The sequence below is a fragment of the Schistocerca piceifrons genome, chromosome 4, assembly GCF_021461385.2.
Source record: "Schistocerca piceifrons isolate TAMUIC-IGC-003096 chromosome 4, iqSchPice1.1, whole genome shotgun sequence".
Lineage (NCBI taxonomy): Eukaryota > Metazoa > Arthropoda > Insecta > Orthoptera > Acrididae > Schistocerca > Schistocerca piceifrons.
The window spans coordinates 368,454,797-368,476,399 of record NC_060141.1 but is presented as its reverse complement, the minus strand read 5'-3'; the positions used below and the strand labels follow the sequence as shown (position 1 = coordinate 368,476,399).

The following is a 21,603-nucleotide window of genomic DNA, read 5'->3' as shown; positions in this document are numbered from 1 at the left end:
GTATACTGATATGCACTTCTTGTATCACAAAGCAAATGGCAGTGCCCTTGAGGCTGCACGATTGTATGAAAAAGCTTTTCCTCTCCACAGGCAGCCTGACAGGTGTACATTTAGCTGGTTACATCAGTGCCGTAGAGAAACCAGGAGTTTCACACACCATGTACAAGAAGTTTGACCCAGATTCATAACACCTGATGTTGAGGAAAGAGTGTTACGCATTGTACACAAATGTCTGAATACTTCAGCAAGGAGGATTGCTACCCAAGAGCTTGTCCTGAGTCATAGCAGTGTGTGGTACATTTTACATCAGCAAATACTCTATCCATATCATCTCCAGTGAGTGCAAGCCCTCAACAACCTAAGAGCTTGTCCTGAGTCATAGCAGTGTGTGGTAGATTTTACATCAGCAAATACTCTATCCATATCATCTTCAGTGAGTACAAGCCCTCAAGCCCTCCTAGAGAGAATTTCTACCAATGGGTGCAACAACAGTGTATTCTGAATCCCCTGTTTGTAAGCAGTATTGTGTTCATGGATGAAGCTGGATTTACCCATGATGGTATTGTTAGCTACCACAACTGTCACATTCAGGTTGATGTCAATCCTAATGCAACACATATATCACAACATCATCAACATTATTTCCTGAATGTCTGGGCAGGACTGCTTGGAGACTGCATAACTGGAAAACACTTCCTCCCAGAGACTAATCAGACAGCAGGATATGTGCTTTCTGCAGACTGTACTTCCAGATGTACATGATGATGACCCACTGCCCAAACATGTGGCTCATGTACAATGATGTTCCAGCACATTTTCATTTACGAGTACGCCAGCTTCTAACCCAGACATATGGTCAACATTAGATAGGTAGAGGAGGGCTGGTGCCATGTCCTCCAAGTTTTAAATCCATGGATTTGTGTGTGTGGGGTGATGTCAGAAGCCTGGTCTATGCTATCAAGGTCAACGCTCTTGAGGAATTATGCTTGTGGATTGAAGCAGCCTTCCAGGATTTACGAAATTTCCCAGTACTGTCTGAGAGGATTCACAACTCATTTCAGAGATGAGTTCAATGTTGCTTTCAGATGCATGGGCAACATTTTGAACACCTACTTTAACGTTTAGAGATGTCATGTGTTCCTAGACACTGATGAACTGCAACAGAAAATATGCTGTACTTTGACAACAATTGATTTGTGGACCCATGTTCATTCAAGCTTTTTTGCTATTTTTGGTCTGTTCTTTCCATGAATGAATTACTGACCATCACTTCTGAAACACCCATTTTATAAAAGATATAACTAATCAAAATCAGTTGTGAGAACACTGATAGTGATCTGTGGAAGTTTATCACAAACTCATAGATTTTACGCCACAAAAAATATTGGCTATGTGATGCCAATGGTTCCCATGGAGATGGCCTTGCCGTATCGACATGTACCTTCCAGCAGAAGATGATTTCAGAGCTGTGACAGCGACTGGATATTAAATCCATGCTGGCACGCAGGCTGACATGTAGAAATGCACGCCAGGTATTGCAAATTGCTCCTAGGTCATAGTGCCAGTGAAAATACAGCTTAAGTGATGTCGTTATTTACTACATAAACTGTGTGGTGGTGTTGATATGCAAGATTCAACAGAAAATGACTTCAGAGTTGCAGTAGCAGCTAAGTGTTACAAAATACTGGCATGCAAGAAAGACAACTGGCATAATATGTGTCAGGTCCTCCATATGACATTGCCCAAGTACCCAACATGATAACAAGCAAAGTAGGTACATAATATCTAAAGCATGAAAAATAAGTTACATCAAAAGAATTATGGCACAAAATCTCATTGACCCAGGAGATAGTCAAAAGCAAAAAACAATGAGTATAAGAAACTGAAGTTTAAAAGAACTGTGAATATAGTTGTTTACATTCATAAGTATTCCACAAAATTCCTTAACATAGTGTATATAATGTCAGATGTACGGATATATAGGCTACATCACTATGATATAATACATCAAGGACCCATATAAGGGGCCATAAATGTAAAACAAACACATAAGCAGTGAGAAGTTAAAAGATACTGTGAATATAGTTGTTTACAGTCACAAAATGTCCATAAGACTTCTGCTGAAATGTGAAGATCAATTCCTCCACACTGCTTCCATGGTAAACAATGATGTTTCTCAAACAGTATTTTCATGATCTAGGAGCAATTTTCAATACTTGGCATGCATTTCTACTGCTAGCCTGCATGTCGGTGCATATTTAACATCCAGTCAGATTTGCGGCTCTGAAATCACCTTCTGCTGGATGGCACATATTGATATGACAAGGCTGTCTCCATGGGAACCATTGGCATTGCTTAACCACTGTCTTTTCTGGGATAACTCTACGAGTTTATGATAAATCCCCAAAGATGGCTATCGGTGTTCTCACAAGCAATTATGATTGATTCTCTCCTTTACATTCTGTTTGTAGCAGTTATTTTATGTAACATAATGTACCCACTTCTTCATTTTTTATTAGCTTTCAAATAACTATTTTGTATATCCCTTACTGTGATGGCTGTTTTACAACCTGTATGCCTGACTGGGTATCGCTGATGTAATTTAGTATGCTGTGGGAGGAGCATCGTGTATTTAAACAACAACTTTGTTGCTCTCCTTAGCAGATATGTTCATGGAGTTACAAGACCCACTCCATTTACCACCACCACCTACCATCATGGGTATAATTTCTTCTTTTAATATTTGTTATATATGTTGTATTTTACATGTTACTAATATTATCAGACATCCTTCTAAATCTACTCTATGTTTGTATTTCATTATCAGGGTCTGAGGATGGTCAAACACTAACTGAAACTGGTTACCAGCAAAATAAATGTTTTTGCAATTGACACTGTTTTTAATCCATTTTGAAAGTAGTTTTAGCCAGACCGCTGTTTCTCCACAAGAAATCTTCTCAAAAACAAAATTACTAACTCTGCAGATATCTAAGAAGGTGTAAAAGTGATCTATAGAGCTAGAGGTGTCTAGTTAATCCAGTTGGCCCATCAACTCTGTCTACAGATTATAACTACATAGAAAATCATTTAGTTTTTCATAAACTGTAATGTACTTTAAGGAATCTGTATTGAAATCACCAGCTAAATCATATTGTCTTACATGTGAAACAATGCTATATTAGTGTGGAAGACACAGTACATGCAGAAATTATTTTTCTATTTTGTACTGCAGTTGAATGTATCGCACTTCATTTGTAACTCATATCTATTGTTTGCTGAGACTGTACAATGAGAATATTACATGGAGTTGATAATGAAAAGTGTGCTTACAGAACCTTAGAATTCTTACACTTACATTGGAGATATAAGTGTAAGTGTAAGAATCCCAAGGTATTTTCTGCAAGACAATTAGTTAACAACTCTGCATGTTATTCTTACTGCACAGCTTGAAAGAAAAATACTTTATTGGCCACAGAAGATTATGCTGTAAAGCAGGGAGGAGAGAAGATGTGAAAACATGCAAGAACTTTTGTCTGAACATTAACAAAATGACAGACATACAGTTTTAAGTGAAAAGCAAAAATAAAAATAACAAAACTGTTCTGGAACAATGACATTTAGATTATTGACAAAATATTCAGAGTGAGCTTACATACAATTAGAATGACATGAAACGACTAGAGTCTACAGTGGATTCTGTCTTCTAATACATCATGTGCTCATCTCTCATGGATTCACAGACTGTGTGTCAGTAATATGACAGACTTTCAAAGAAGTCACTGATACGCATAGACATCATAATGTTGCTACTGCCACATGAGATCTTCTCTAACATGTTGTACAGATTGTAACATGTTTCCTGTTCTCTCTAGCTTAACACTTACTGTGAACTGGCTTTTAAATTGGATCATGAGTATTCATTCAAGAAGGTATTAGGACATTTATTCGTGTTCCATGTATCATAATTTCCACCACAATTTGTACAATTTTACCATTGTATTATGGTGAGTATAACACAAAATGCTGGTCTTTTGACACAGATGGCTAACAATTCAGTTTGCCTCAAAGTATCTTGTCCTGGTGTTTCTCTGAAGTCTGCTGCTTGTTGAGGATCAGACTTCTGTCCATTACATCTTATGCAAATTAAGTTCTACTGAGATTCTGTCACCCATGACCAACCTAATAAGGGCAGTCAAATGAAAACAAGACAGACTATACAACAAGCATGCAGTGAACATTGGCAAGGCTGGTAGAAGTATGTATAGAAGTGCCCTCTTTTGGGAATCAGGAAGGAACACTGAAACATTAACTGTTGCACCTTTTCTCTGTTATATGTGCTCGACATAAGGTCAGCGAGTCATATGTGCATCTGACTCCACTGTCAAGACTGGGAAACAAGAACAGCAAGGTGAAGTGCAGTTTTCGATTGTGTATGGAGTGTCAGGAAGAGAAATTCAAGCCCAAATGTGTGCTGTGTATGGAAAAAAAAGTATGTCACTTGCAAGTGTGTTTGCATAGACTAAATGACTTTGAGAAGGACAGGTGTCATTTAAAGACAGCGGTCAAGCTCATTGTGTCACTTACCTTCTGTCCTTGCTGTGGTGGATGCTGCTATCAAAAATGAGCGACGATGGACATGGCTCATGTTGGGCATCACTCATGGTACGACTCATGCCCTTGTGACAGGGCACCTGAAGTTCAGCAAAATCTGTGCACAGTGGGTTTCCCACAGCCTGATGGAGCAGCAGAAATTGAATAGAACCTCAACATTCCTGCATCACCTGGAATGGTTTCATGATGAAGAATATTGTTTCCTGTTCCGGATGGTCATGGGAGATGAAACATAGTGTCATCATTTTTAGCTGGAGAGCAACTATAGAAGCACATGGATTCATCTCCACTAAAAAAAATCTGAAGATGTGCATGCCAGTGCCAGGAAAGTCATGCTGACCTTTTGCTTCAACTGTAAGGGCCTACTGCTAATTAACTTTCTTGAACATGGCACCACAATTAATGCACAGCAGTACATGGCCACTATGCAAAAATTGAAGTGCGCCATCAAGTCCAAGCACCTAAGAGTGTTAACAGGTAGCATCAGTCTGCTGCAGGATAATGCTTGCCTGAATGTTGTGTCTACGCTATACAACTTTAGCTGGAAAGCCCTCACACATCCACTATACAGTCCCAATCTCTCCTGATGTGATTTCCATATTTTTTGAGCTCTGTAGAAAGACATTCATGGCCATCAGTTTGTTTCGGATGAAGAGTTGACACCTGGGTTCAATCAAGGGTCCATAGGCGACCAAAAACAATTTTCCATGAAGGCATTGACCGTCATCTCTCACAGTGGGATAAAGTAGTAACAGTTATGGTGATTAATTTTAAAACAGTAAACAGTTTACTTACTTTTCTCCCATCTGACCTGTTTTCATTTGACTGCCCCTTATAGGTTGATAGTGAACATAATCAGTGATTTAAAATTTGTGCCCTACCCTTGGCATGAAACATTGTGAATCTCAATGAATTTTGCCATGTGGCACCAGCTATATAAATAATCACCCTTTCTCTTATTCTTAGGCACAATGGTCAGATTGTATCCTCATGATATGATCCAGTCAAAACACTTACTCACGTGACAAACAACAACACTGCACTTAATACAAGATTGAGCTTGAAATAATTATGGTGAAATGCTATCAGGTCCATGAAAATGATTTGATAATACAATCTTGAGTAAGCACAGTTGACTGTTTTAAGAGATATTTCCGATGTAACTATAAAAAAACACAAAAGTGCTTCTTATACAAGTCCATAAAAAAAAAAAAGTAAAAGAATTTCTTCTTGAGCTCAGCATTTATGAAACTGATGAATTTTTAAGGGAGGCAAAGAATATGGCATGATTACACTTTGTGACCAGTTTTTATATGCTTCTATACATGAGTAAGTCTGTAATTGGCTAAATTTACTATGCAATATCAATTTGTACCAGAAGTTTCTCTGTTTTGTTTTTGTGTGAAGGTACCATAATTATTTGTGTAATATTTATATTGTGTAATATTTTTCTTGTTTTTGTAATTATTTTTGTAACATTTATACTATGTAATATTGACTTTTGAAATGCCTCAGATGATCTCTGAGGCCTCTACAACAATAAAAATCAATCAATCAATCTATCTATCACATGGTTATGCTGATACCGGTCCCCTGATTTTCACACTTTCCTGCATTCATTATCGAGTTCCTTAACTATGTTATACTTTTTATTAATTCTGCTGTATAAAATGTATTTGTTTATTTCACTATACTACATTCCCAGATACGCAACTTTCCATAGTTTTATTTGCATATCATATTTAAGTGACTTCACTCAAGTCAGTTACAAGCATTTTCATTTCCCCGTTTCTTGTTCCATTCCCAACCAGCTTCCTAATATTCATTTATTATGTTTTATCGCCTTATTTTGTGAGTCTCTTTCATTATAAGCTTGTATCCTTTGTTTTTATCATTTTATCATTCCACTTGCTATTCCATCGACTGGAAACTGCTGTTCTGTGATACGTCAAATACTTTTTGTTTTAACAGATATTATTAGCTTCAAAAATTTCAAATCTTTTCTGTTTCATTCTGTGCTTTTCTTCCAACTTGCGTTTTAATTCTAAATATATTGGCAGTGTGTTAGCACTTTTTGCTATCTGCGTATTATTTCCCCTTTCCTTTCTGATATTTAATTCAGAAACTTGCAGAAGATAATATTTGAAATATCATATGCAACTACTAAATTGTATAAAAAAGTAACATATTTACCAAAAATAGTTTGTTTACAGCTGTGTATCTGCATTTCAGATGTCTCAATGCAAAGTTATATGATGAGCTGTTTTCTGAATCAAGTCATAACAGTCATCTAACAATATGTGTATCTTAATCATTAGATGAGAAAGTGCATGTGGCAATATTCTATTAATAACAACACACTAGTGTATTTGAAGTTAATGTCATACACAGTTTGTATCATGATTTGTTTAAAATGAATTTCATGCAGTGGTGGATGTCACAGAGCAGATTATAATTATTTTTTCTTTTGTAAACTGTGTTGAACAATTTTTCAGTATCAGGGAGTACTATTGATTTGTTTCCAAAATAGGCTTTTTTCTCTGATGGTTACTTTCATAAATCAGCTCTCAAAGAGTAATACAATGTTTTGTGAAATGTCAAGGTTATTCATTACTGATATGCATTACTGTAGTTCTACAACAGTTATAAAATATATCACACAAGTACGCAATTTCAATATTTTTAAAGTAATGTGAAGCCCAATGTTACAGGTAATTAGGGAGAGAAAGGCCTCAAGACTGAACAATAATAAAGATCTGACTCCCAAAGATGATGAGGAGGAAGTCTTTGGTAGGTACACATGACACAATATTGATATAATTATGTGTACTGTAATCTGTAGACTCTACAAAGTTAAAAAACTAGTTGAAAATGTGCCTCTAAATGTTGTCGGTGCATTTGTCACATTATTTCTCTGTAAAAATCTGAGCTTTCAATAATATCCACCGTGTCTTCATTAGAAAGCAACTGACTGTCAAAGAAGTAAGTGGATCACACAAACGCTAATGATGCAGTAATGTCAACTGCTCACTGTGAGCACAGATTACACTGTGCCATAGCATCTTCATTTATACACTATGTTCAATAGGAGGCCTACTCCTACACAGTCTCTTGGTATTAAATTCTTGCTTCTATGTTTTGTTGAGGACTAGCACACATCTCCAACGAAGTCACTCACACACATTCTGATTTCTATAGGCTCTTTGATTATTATATTCCATTAGTTTGAAGCGTAGGCAAGGATTCGTGTCTGCTGAAACAAGATATTGTCCTTACTTGTGTATGTTTGCCAACAGCAGATTTTTCTAGATTTTTGTACTCGGTGTGTCACTGACATTCAGTACAGCACTAGCTAGTGGTTCAGATAAATTGGCCTATTTAGTGACATGGAATACTGTAAACACTTCGGACTTTGAGGCCATGACTAATCTTCACAGGCTGCAACATCTCTTTGATTTTCTTAGGCAGCTAAGAAAATTAAATTACTGGGTCTCAGCCATCAAAGAGGCTGTGGAAATCAGAATTCATACCAACAACTTCTTTATTTTGGACCACTTTAGTAAATTACTTCCATAGTAATATACTTTTCTAGTAACACTTCCATAGTAATATACTTTTCTAGTAACTGTCGGAAAGCTCAATTTCCATTTACTTCTTTAGTTGTAACTAAAGTAGAAATGCCTTTTTACTAAAGAAGTAAACCATTTCAGCATTTTGCTGCCATTTCAGTTCCTCTCAGAAATATTGCCACAAACATTGCACCACGAATAATAATAACAACACTTAATGCTCAAATTATCATAAAAATTACAACAATCAAAGTAAAGAAGGATAAGATGTTTTCAAAAGCTGCATAGTTGTATGAAGTGCTTTATTCGCAGCTACTGATTTCACATCGGTGTAGGAACATCTTCAGGTTTATCTATCAAAAATAAAAATCACTGTGAAAATTTTTTGAAATGGTAGGAATACAGAACCATAGTTTTCACATTTAACAAGACACAATGACAAGTACTCAAAATGGTTATATGTCCATAATGTTGGTGACAGTAATGGAGTCCCGGATTTCCATGTTAAAAGTTAAACCACAATGGTGGGTTGTCATAATAAAATTGATGACACCCAAAAGATGCTTGCAAAAATGTACAAAGCATGCCTGCTGAATGAGTCAGACCTAGAAAAAAATGAGAGAAAAACTAATAATGAATGGAACATGTGGTGTATGTAGCCCATGGATGCAATGAACAGCGTAAGTCCATAGTGCCACCTCCCTTCTTTTTCACTTCCATCTGATTTCCTCTTCCAGCTGCTCATGTGTTTACTTTGGTTGCCTCTTAGTCAATGTGGCCTTCCACTTTCCTGTGTATTGCTTGTCTCCACAGACTCCTTACACCACATCAGCCACTTATCAGTGTGACAGAAGTACACACATTCATGCGATTTTAACTTTTACTACATTGGTTTTACGCAGCTGGTGTCTGCTGGATCTTATGATAAATCCTATGTGGTGTTATCCAGTAAGCTATTTTTCAGATTTCTTTCATTTGCAATATTTTGTTTTCGTGCTGGATTATTATTTTTGGGATAATATTTCTTGTATACTTTCCCTAGACATCAGTTATTTTTGGGCAGTTTATCCCTGCTCAGAGCAGTTCCATTCATTATTAGTTCCCCCCCCCCCCCCCCCCCCCCACACACACACACACACACACACTCTTTTCTAGGACTGGCTCATTCAGCAGCCATGCTTTGTACATTTTTACTAACATCTTTCGGGTATACTCAATTTTGTTATGACAACCCACCATTGTGGTTTGACTTTTAACGTGGATAACTTCTGAAAGCTGGGACTCCACCCACATTATGGAAATATAATCATTGCGAGTACTTGTAATTATTTCTTGTTGAATGTCAACACTACAGTTCTATATTTCTGCCATTTCAAAAATTTCACACTGTGATTTGTATTTTTGACAGATAAACCTGTAGATGCATCTATACTGACATGATACCGGTAGTTGTGAATAAAGCACCTCATACAACTTTGCAGCTTTTGGAAACATCTCATCATTCTTGAGTTTTTAATTGTTGTAATTTTTAAACAGCTGTTGAGTGTTGATTGTTGTTATTGTTATTGCTAATGTCTCTAAGCTGTGGTTGCCCTCCTCAGAAAGTTGTTTGTATTATTGCATCACTTTCTGATAATAATATCATGTTAGCTTAATCTATTGGTGACACATGTTAATTCAAGGAGAACTTGCAGGTTGGAGCATGAGCTGACAGCAACATGGAGATGGCCAAGAACAATTAAGTATTAAGAAACATATTCCTGATATTTGCGGTACACTCGTGAAACGGTCGTAGGGGAAAATGCCAACTTCATCGCTACCTCGGAGATGCTGTGTGCCATTGCCCATGTGCCAACTATAACATCAAGTTCAAACTCACTTAAACCTTGATAACCTGCCATTGTAGCAGCAGTAACCAGTCTAATAACTGTGCCAGACACTTGTTTTCTTGTACAGGCATTGCTGACTGCAGCGATATATTCTGCCTGTTTACATATCTCTGTATATGAATAAGTGTGCCTATACCAGTTTCTTTGGTGCTTCAGTATACATTTTATTTGCTTGATATTTTTTCCAATGGTTACTATGTTCCTGTTTTTCACATGACATAATATTTATGTTTATTATTTCAGTATCAGTACATTTAATTTTTGTAATCACCACATTCTAATATTTACTTGTATTACCAAATTTATAAAAGTAGACATCTTGTTTTCTGTAGAAATAATCAAAACATCTTTATTGTACAACTCTGTGAACTGAAGTAAGAAACAAAACTAAAATGTTAATTCTCTAACTGGAAAAAAAGATATAGAGAAACATAACTATAAAATAGGGCATATTTCACTGATGCAGTGATGATCCAGAGCCTTATTTATTCATTTCAGAAGGAAAAGACTTTATACGAACTTGTTATTTTAGTAGCAAATTAGGTACAATTTTAATTAAGATCGTCAAGTATAACAGACCTTCTGCCTGCAGCATCTGCTTCTGGTTGAAATGTGTATTGAGCACATTGATCAGTGTCATTCATCTCTACAGCATCAGGATGAAACACATCTCTAACTTCTATTCCAAAGTTGTGCAGCATTCACAATAAATTTACACACTTGTGTTGTCTATGTTGTATTGTTTTAGTGAGAATGTGGAAATGTTTTTTTCCATACGATGAATGTATACCCTTTTACATGTCTGGTAGCAATACGGTATTTGTTGTAGTGCCCTTTGGCTCCCATGTGAGGTTGAAACACAGGAATCATAAGATGTTTCTCTAACAAGCAACTCATTATATTGTCCATTTTCAAATTCTACAGCAACTCTACTGATGTCTCAAACACATGCATCATGCATGGAGACCAACCAGTGGCTTACCATGTTCAAAACCTTCATATTGACGTCACAGATAATTTGTGTACTGAAGGAAAAAAATTCTTTTGATTTCTATATAGTTCTGCTTGTGCACCAGGAGGAAAAAGTATGAATATATGTATGCAATCTATGGCCCCTATGACATTTGGAAATCCACCAATTCAATAGATTTCCTTTTGTTCTGTGATATAGTTTCTTGGTTCTGTGGCAAGGACACATACAGTGACTTTAAGGTAATTAAACTATTTACCACACTATTACAAGCTCTTCCAGCAACAGTGCGATGGGTGTTAATGAGAGCCCCTGCTACAATTTGATAAGTAGTTGTGTGAAAGATTCTCAGACCACAGAGAAGTTGCAGTCTAGGAGACAAACCATGGTTCCTATCAGAATTATGCTGCAGTAATGACCCCAGTATACCAAGCAGCGACTCAACAGATTTCTCACGAAACTCAAACCAATCTTTGAAGTCATTGTCACTATGCTTCACAAGTAGGTCCCTTCTCTCAATTAAAACCCTCATCCTTGGGGTGTCTATCTCTTCCTCCATTTCCATATATTCTTTGTAGTCCAGATAATTTATAGAATTTGGTATTTAACACACAGAAACCTGTCAACACACCTTATTCTCTAACTTTTCTCCTACTACTGCTTATGAGTAAATTTTAGCCTTCTTTCCTTCTCAAGTTACTGACATAGTATGTATTCTTTCATGGTGCTCTCCACCAGGTATGAAGTAAATAAATTTACTATGGGAATAAATCAAAAATTTAATATTGTAGTAATTTACTTCTTTAGTTTAGTTCTGTTGTCTGTAAACCACCAATTTCCTTCTCTGTTAATAACTTAGTACTTCACTTTCACTTACTCTTGGTTGGTGTTTGCCACCCTAACGGAAATATAGACTAAGAACTTGGCAATGTGTGGGTGTGGGCACTTGATACTAATGAACTGCTTAGAAGTGTATCCCGTATTATACATCCTAATGGAAACAAGATGCCCCAGATGAATCATCATTGTTGGTACCACTGTATTCCCTTGTCCCAGTGGACAAAACTCATGAAAGTATGATAGGGGCAAATGACACTTAATTAAGCTGTACATTGTTTTGAAGCCAGCATGGCCATGTTAGATGGCCCAAAACATTAGCAGGCTATTAGGCTATTGTTTATGATTGCTACTTGTTCTTAATTTCTGATGTGTGCATGCACCAGTCACTTTAAATAGAAAATGTTACAGTCCTTTCATGGATAACACATCATCAGAAAGGCATTTTCAGACTTTTTTTAGTCTTAAATGCATGTTTGATACAGCAATACAATCCATTTTACCTCATTATTTTTGTTATATGTTTCAAATAACTAAGAAGAGACATATGTGATATGAAAAGGCTGCTTTTGTAATCCACCATTTTCATTAATATGCACTAAAGAAACTGATGTTCGGTCCATGTTCTATTCTTGAAATTACTATGACAATATTTTGCTGTGTTTGGTCAGTTTCTAAGCTCACAGCATTCACTCAAAAAGCTTTTTAAGTTGGACAGATAGGAAATCTAAAGTCACACGAGAGAAATAAAACTATTACAGTAAAAGTAAATAGAGTAGCCAACATTGATGTATATAAAGGAAAATATTGCTTGAATGATTCCACTTACAAATGAAGTGTGATTCCTTTACACTGTAATCAGAATGATAAGTATACCCATACCTTATGTAACCTGGCATGTTTGAGTAAAAACTTCCACCAGAACCTAATATTCAGGGCAACTAATATGGCTAACATTGGCTTCAAGTTTGTGACAGCATGACAACTCCCCTTATTACATGTCCATGGTACAACTACATCAGTTACATCCATGTGACTCTATTACTCCTATTACACTCACAAGTCAGTTCATTTCCTGATGAAGACAATGATGGATATTATCGAAAGCTTAGATTTTCATGTAGAATTAACACAGTTTCACCTAGAACATTTAATACAGCAAGTCTGTCATGAAAGACTTCATGGTTATAAATTGGACCATAAGCTCACCATAAAGAATATGTTGAAGTAAATTCTGAATCACAAAAGGTTGGAACCCAATATTTCTTCTTAAAGGTTTCATGGGAGTTATGAAGCTGAACAGAGATATGGTTAATTAATGACAGAAGGTATAATTCACCTATAAGCTCTGTGGACATGCCAGCTCCAAGGGAAACAGCAAGTAATGAAAATTAGATGACAGTTTGTGTTAGTATACAACGACATCTACAGGGCATGTGTAAGACAAGTGATTTGCATGCCACACTGTATCATTAAAGCACAGAAATGTACAAGATTTATAGAAATGTAAAATGAGACTGAAGTGAAAAAGTATGATATCGAAATAACTACAGATTCTTGCAATAACTGTCAGTTTGTTAGAGTGAGCTAAGTCAAAAGGTAGTTCTTGCAAATCTGATAAACTACTAATTAATTATTCATCTGATTATCTGGAAATTTCACAAGTTGGCTCACAATTTCAGTCTGTGTTAATGATGATTCTTGACCAGTTGGTATATTTGTCACACTGCTAATATTTTAATATTATTTTTAGAATTTGTTTATTCCAGCAAGTGTAACAATTCTCTCTGACATTCTTTCATTTTTGTCAGCTAATGTTGTGATAAACTGATTGTAGTATGAACTCAAATCTTTCCTCAGTAATATAAGTGAGAAGTAATAAAGATCCTTAAACACTCACAAAAGAATAAAACATGGTCCTGTTACCAATAATATTTGTGGATGATTGGCAGTCATACCCAATGTCACACATCAAACTTTTGTAGTCTCCAATTTAATTCACTAAAGTAATTTATTAATAAAATATTGAATACACTGATACACAGACTAAATGATAAATAGCTCATAAAAGTTACTGGCCCTGTGAATTTCCCTGGACTACAAATGAAAACAATTGGAATTAAGACAGTTTGAATTATGGTGGAGGGTATCAGTCATGGACAAGACTGAAACCAGTCACTTGTCCAAAATGATATCACAGTCCACAGAATAAGAACTTAATAGTGGTAGCTGGAAGTCACTATACTCAGAACCTTAGCAGGCCCAGTTGTCATGAACAAATAACACAGTCATTCTAAAGAATATTCAGATAAAACCTGTATTGTGCAGAGCCATCATCAACACTCCAGAGCAGGAGAAAACATTAACTATTAAATAAATGTGAGACTGGGCCTGGGGCCACTTGACTTAATAAAGTTGGCTAGCTGACGGGTCCATGTGACTTGCCATCGGGAGATGCTGCACTGCTCACTGTGATCGTGCTGTACGTAGGCTTAATTAGGTGTATTGATAGTATTGCACCATCCATCAATACACTGCATGAGATTAAAAGAGAAACAAAATAGAGCTGTTAATAGTTTATGAGCCTTCTACATTCTTGGAATCAGAGCATTAAGTAAGAACTTAGCACAAAACCAGAAATACTTTTGTGTCAATATGATCAACAACTTATTTAGAATTCAAAGATGAAGTGTTTTATAATCTGGGAGAGAAGAAACCTATTTTGGTGCTGCACTCCTCATTAGCGGCATATCACTGCATAGGCACGCCGCACAAAATTGTACTAGGTGTAGAATACATTTTCTGAAATTTTCTTTCATCATTCTTAATTAAATTATTAAAATGTACTCAGTGGTAGTGAACAGTCCTAGTTAACTTAATTTAATTTTAAAGTTTGATGATCATTAACAGCTGCTACTTACAAACTGTTGAGTTTGGTGCTCTAGGGCATGTGTGGAAACTGAAAAGTCACAGGACCAAATTCTGTTTGGTTCACCGAATATTTCAGTCTGCCTTTAACCTGGCCTTCTCCTCTCAGTGATGTGAAGATTTGGCTGGAATGACATGTGGTTTTGAGTCCTTGTTAAAATGTAGGTTCCCTTTCCACAGTGGTAATACTGAGGTAGGCTAGGGTCACATGTCACCATAGGCCATTGAGTGACGTGCTGTTCCATATTTGTGTTTCAGTTGATAACAAATACATTGACATCAATAATTTCCAACATTTCCTGTACTCAGAACTGTGGAAAGAACAGATGCACAGCATTATAGAGCAACATTATTATTTGCAAATCCATTTCAATAGGAATTATCTTTAAACTTGAAGCACATATTTTGGTTTTTATTCCATAACTAGCTGAGAAATCCAACATTGCCCAGAGATTTATTTACAGCTGTACCCAAGATTCTGTATGTGTGAGATTTATTATTGGTTAATAAATCCTCTTTGTGTACAACATTTGAAGTAGTATGATTGGAGATATGAACAAAGAGATTGCTTGCTTCACTAATACAGGAGAAGGCCACTTACACACACACACACACACACACACACACACACACACACACACACACACACACAAACTGACATTAAGTTTCAAACCTGCAGTATGCAGTGTGTGGCAACCAAAACACACAGCAAACTTACTAGATAGGTTTTTTCAAAACCTATTGAAAGAAGCAAAACAATGACATTAAGTTTTTGTCTGGTCCCTTTAATCCCCCAACCAACCAACCATTAAGTTTTTAATACACAATGCAAAGTAAATTCAGTGTTAGTTTGTATTCATAAAGATATGATTGCAGTGCTTAATTCTGTTACTCTGGAAATTAACATGTCCAAATAGACAGACATGACAGTTTTATAATTAGTATGATTGGCCTCCAACAGAATAAAATTTCTAAAAGATGGCAGAGTGTTATTCTCTTGTCTCCTATGATGAAGAAGGTCTGAAATTTGGAAATATGTGTTGGCTTAAAAAGGCACTTTTGATTATGAACAGTGATGCTTTGAACTGCTAGAAATTAACACATGTACAACATATAACATTCCATTTTAGTTGCTGTCTACCTTAGCGAAAGTCATATGTTACACTAGATCCATCCATTAGGTTGAATATCCTGCTCCACTATCACGATGCAGATAGTTTCTGTCTTCATGTAAATGACCCTTGTTGCTAATTAACAAATTAACTTGTGGAAATCCACAACTGATATTTAAACTCATAATTTTTACAACCGTGTTTTTATTGCCAACTGCATGTGATACAACCAGAACAGCCTTACTTTACATTTTAAAAGTGTATCTGATAAACCTTTGTCATAGCAGTTACTTTATAATAAATTTCTTTCTCTTTTGTTTTGAGCTTGCTGATAAATGTTGTCTTTGATAGGAAAGAAGAAACGAGTAGCTTTCTTGGATTTGTTGCTGGAAGCTTCTGATGGTGGGAAAAATCTGACAGACCTGGAAATAAGAGAGGAAGTGGATACTTTCATGTTTGAGGTAACAATTCTGGCAGGACATGTATATGTAATGTAAATGGATAACTAAAAAATCTACTCACCAAGTGCTGTCAGAGGAACACGCACACAAAAGGGTTTAACTTCTTCAAGCTCTTGGAGAAGTCAGGGGAGACTTATCGGTCAGGATGGGGGGGAAAAAAAATGCAGGCTCAACAAAATACATCTATAATGTACAGGATGAAGTGCATGACAGAGGGTACTTTCCTTTGTACCACTTATTAAAGCTTCTTCCAATCCATCTGCATGTGGAGCAGAGTAATAATGATGGCTTAAATGGTTCTGTGCGGGGTGTAATAGAGTTCTCTTGTCTTCACAGTCTGTATGGGGGCTATAGTAAATTCCAAGATTTCTCACTTAATGTTGGTTCTTGAGACTTTGTAAGTGGGCTTTCACAGGATATTTTGCACCTGCCAGTTCAAGTTTTTCAGCATCTCCGTGACATTCTCTCATACGTCAAACATGTGAACGAATATTTATGTTGCCCTTCTCTGTGTTTTCCTTCTGTCCTCTGTTAGCCCTATTTGGTACATACCTCACACTCTTGAACTACATTCTAGGATGGGTTAGACAAGTGTTTTGTGAGCTATCTGCTTTGTGGACTCATTGCATTTTCCTAGTATTCTACCAATAAACAGATGTCTACCATCTGTTTTACCTGTGATTGAGCCTATGTGGTTGTTTCATGTCATATCCCTGCAAATTGTCACACCCAGATATTTGTATGAGTTGACTGATTCCAGTTGTGACTCACTGATATTGTAATCATAGGATACTACACTTTTTTGTTTTGTGAAGTATAGAACTTTATACTTCTGGACATTTAAAGCAAGTTGCTAATCTTTGCACTATTTTGAAATCTTATCAGTATCTGACTGAAAATCTATGCAGTTTTTTTCTGATAGACAATTATATAATACTATATACTAAATCAGTAACAGTATCTGAGTGGCTGAATATTTGCATACCAGTTGATAAAAATATGTTGCCATTAACAGTTTCCAGCGTCACTTGTCTAGTGACTGGAAAAGAGTGCAGGTCACTCCTGTATACAAAAACCATAAAAGAACAGATGCACGGAATTATAAAGTAATATTGCTGCAGGAAAATGTATTCTCAAAGAATCGGCACAGACTCAGGGAAAACCACCACTGTGAAACCCAGCTTGTTTTATACATTCAAAGTATCTTGAAAACAGTAAATGTAAGTGGACTGGCAGATTCTGTCTTCCTCGATTTCGGAAAGGTGTTTCACAGTGTACCACATTTTGACTAATAACAAAGATACAATCATACAGAGTATCTCAGTAGATATTATGTGACGGCCTCAATGAACTTTTGCTTACAGAACTGAGTATTATATACTGAGCATCAAATATTCAAGAGAAACAAAAGTAATACTGGGTTGTGCCAAAGAGGAACAATGACAACACTAATGTTCTCAAGCTCTATAAACAATTTATCAAATATGGTCAGCAGCACAATCAGATTAATTACTTAAGTTAATAATAATTTGTAAATTTTGTAGGAACATTTCAAACCCACTTGAAAATGGATCTATGCCTGAAATTGGCCAATATTTGTGTTACTGTACACTCCAGTGCATTTGAAAATGATTCTGCAGCTGAAATTGGCCAATAGTAGAATAAATAAAAATTATTCTCAACAACTATATAGTCAGAGCAGGTGGGAATCCAGAAGGAATTGAAAAAATCTCTTGCTTCATGTAATGAATGACAACTATCTTTATAAGTGGATAAATGCAAGACAATGTCCATAACAAAGAGAAAGACCCCAACAGTATCTGAGTATGAGATTAGTGTTGGACTTTTGATATTCATCACATTGTTTAAATATTTAGAGGTAATACTAAGAAGAGATGTAAAATGGGGTGAACATGTAAAATGTGTATTACATTAGGAAATGTGAATGGCATACTTAGATTTGTACAAAAGTTCTGGGAATGTAGATGATATCTGTAAGGAAAATGAGATACAGTTTCTAGACTATTACACTAGCCAATACTTTCTTGGATGATGAGTAAATTTAGAGAACCACTATTCAAGGAAGACTGCATGATACCCCTGTCATGTAACGTTCAGTGGATTGCAGAACAAATACAGGTGTAGGACATTTCCTTGATAGCAGTTATGTTTTCAAGAGGGTTCAACTGCTCCCTATGTTGTACTTTTGATGTGTTAGAAATATACTCTCATGTGCCCTCTGTATTGCATTGTTCCTAATTCATTGTAATTTCAATATGACACTAAGAATATCAACTCTGAAGTGAGTAAGGATTGTGCAGATGAGTCTTCTAGGCAACATTTTATCTGGAGCACAATTTGTGCTTATTAAAAGTAGTGTCGAGATCAAGTCATGTTATGGCACGCTTGGCAACAGATGAGAAATTTTTTAAATTTACTATAAATTAACTCCACAAAAGCATGGTTATATGACACTTGGATCCATTGTGATGAATGATTCCCCAATATTGCTATTTACCACAATGGCTGCAATGTAGACTTTCTTCGTGTGTGTGTGTGTGTGTGTGTGTGTGTGTGTGTGTGTGTGTGTGTGTGTGTGACAGGGGTGGGGGGTGCTATGTTGTCCATTTTCCCTGCTGTATATATTCCTTAGATTATTTTATACCTCATAGCCAAAACTACATGCATCATTGTGCTTCTAAACAAAGTTTGACGATGAAGATGTATCAAATTTACAACAGTGAAGTGTTAATATGGAGCCAACAGCAACCACAAAGTCTCGTATGCCTCAGTTAGTAATATATTTTAACAATAAAATGAAGTAGACTATCTCATTGTTAGATTTTTCAGAATTTAAAAATCTCTATTGTCATTTATGTACATGTAATGTGATAAAAATTCATTTACTAGGGTCATGACACCACAGCAGCTAGCATGTCATGGATCCTGTATCTTCTGGGACTTCATCAGGATGTACAGGTCAGTTTGGAGCAATTGTAACAGATGAGTCTACAGTGACAGTTGTGTTTATTTTCTGTTGCCTAAGACTGTTTGTTGTTGACTAACATCCTCTTGATTTCCACAGGAAAAGGTAGCAGAAGAACTGTTTGACATATTCCAGGGTTCTGATAGACCTACAACTATGCAGGATATTCAAGCTATGAAGTATTTAGAACGTGTCATCAAAGAAGGTTTAAGGCTTTATCCCAGTGTACCATTTATTGGACGTATACTCCGTAAGGAAACAAAAATAGGTATGTCACTATCAGTTTTTTTCCTTCTGTGTAAACTGCAACTTAAGAAAGGAGTATTTTTCATATGTTCCCAAAACTTTGAGGCTGTTGCCCAGTGTAACATCACCCACAGTGCTGGTTCCAGTTTGCCAGCCTGTGTGTTACTTGGCCTGCCTGGCACTTGAGCCAGCCAGGCAAGTCTGTATAGGTCAGTACAACCTACCATGACAGCCCAGCCAGCATGAGGCACCTCACTTTCCCTGCCTGCCGGATTGGTTACTCGCCAAACTGGCCTGTGGTCTCTGATGCATTACATTCTGTCTCTCCCTGCAAAGCTGAGTATTTTCTATCCCTTATTAGCATTTCTGTTAAATATGCCAAGGCAGATTGGCATCAGTTTCAATTAATGTTAGAGCTTGCATGCTTCAATATAATGCCAGTTTATTTAATTTTTTATTTACAATCAATTACAGTGTCCATATAACGTATTTCAGAAGCACTAAATTAAAAACCAGAAAATAATTATTTAAATAAAAAACTTTTTAATGTACTGCATTTTTAAAATTGACTAAAAAGTATAAAATAATCAGTATGCACTCTATCTCAACTTCTGGTATTCTTCCTGTTTTGAACTACTTCTCTCTCACTTTTTTCATGTTTCCATCCTTCTATCCAGAGTTCCAAAAGAATGAGGTTTGTTTGCCTTAGTACAATATACCTATCCTTGAGTGTGCTGTAACATTTCTGAGTGGTAAGTTGATTCTTTAACTGTCTGTACATAATTGAATTTATATCTTATGCTGCAATTTTTATGTAGTCTTGATACGTTGATTCTGATTTAGCTTTGTTCTTATTGATTCTTCAGCGAGTGAGAATAATAGGGAACATAAGTATATATGATGGTTCTGCAGACTGCTGTTTGCATTAAAATTTATTGTAGTTAAATGTCATCTGTCTGACTATATGAAAGTTCTTTCTGAAATGAAAAGTAATTTGTTGTAATATTTCTTGCAGATGGCTATACAATCCCACCAGACACCCTTGTAAACATTCACATATACCATACTCATCGTGACCCAGAACAGTGGCCTAATCCTGAGCACTTTGACCCAGATAATTTCTTGCCAGAGCGAATACAAGGAAGGCATCCATTTGCATATGTACCATTTAGTGGTGGACCAAGAAATTGCATAGGTAAGAACTTGTTTATAGAAGACAAGGAAGGTATTAACTTATAAGTATGCACAAATATTTCTGATGCTGCATCTGTTGTGCCACAGGGCCTATTCATAGTATTGTTACATTCGATCCTGGATTTTCCATTGTTTGATACATCAAGAAATTATAAGATATTCTTTTTCAGACAATGATACTGTCTTATAACATTTCTTCAAATATTTCTATAGTATTACTTTATTGAACCTTAATTAATATATGAGAAGTAACTCTTCTTCTAAATTTTTCAATAAGTTGTATTTGTGAATAACTATGGTTTTAATACAAAAAATGCATTAACACTTTGTACATTGAATTTTATTTACAAGTAACTTATATTTTGCTGCACAGGTCAGAAATTTGCACTGCTAGAAGAAAAAGTTGTTTTGTCCAACATAATAAGAAAATTTAAAATAGAATCAGTAGAAGATAGAGAAAAGATGACACTAATTGGAGAATTGATTCTGCGGCCAGAAAATGGAGTTCTTGTCAAGATGAAATCAAGATGATGAATGTGAAAACTTTGATGCATTCTTGAGAAATCTATTGTAACAAGCATGTTTAAAAATGAACACTCATCAATCAACATTTGAATATCTATTAAGCTTCATTTTATAGCTAAATGCAAAGGAATTTCCTATAGGAGGAATCTGGAACATGATTTTTACATGTTTTATACCTATGTAATGTTCTTATATGGATATTACCTATCAACAGGTAATTTATTACTGCTTTCTTTTAATAAAAGCCTCAGAAACAGAATGTTGCAGTGCTTCTC

General features: G+C 35.9%; 1 protein-coding gene across 1 annotated transcript in view; it reads left to right on the top strand.

Annotated features, from left to right (window-relative positions):
- Positions 1 to 21,334, top strand: part of LOC124795394 (cytochrome P450 4C1-like) — a 66,743-nt gene extending 45,409 nt beyond the window's left edge. The window contains exons 7-12 of the mRNA XM_047259407.1: positions 7,323 to 7,401; positions 16,268 to 16,377; positions 19,288 to 19,356; positions 19,463 to 19,631; positions 20,625 to 20,804; positions 21,177 to 21,334. Of these exons, the coding sequence (XP_047115363.1) occupies positions 7,323 to 7,401; positions 16,268 to 16,377; positions 19,288 to 19,356; positions 19,463 to 19,631; positions 20,625 to 20,804; positions 21,177 to 21,334 (765 nt within the window). The remainder of the gene's footprint in view (positions 1 to 7,322; positions 7,402 to 16,267; positions 16,378 to 19,287; positions 19,357 to 19,462; positions 19,632 to 20,624; positions 20,805 to 21,176) is intronic.
- The last annotated feature ends 269 nt before the right edge of the window (positions 21,335 to 21,603 follow it).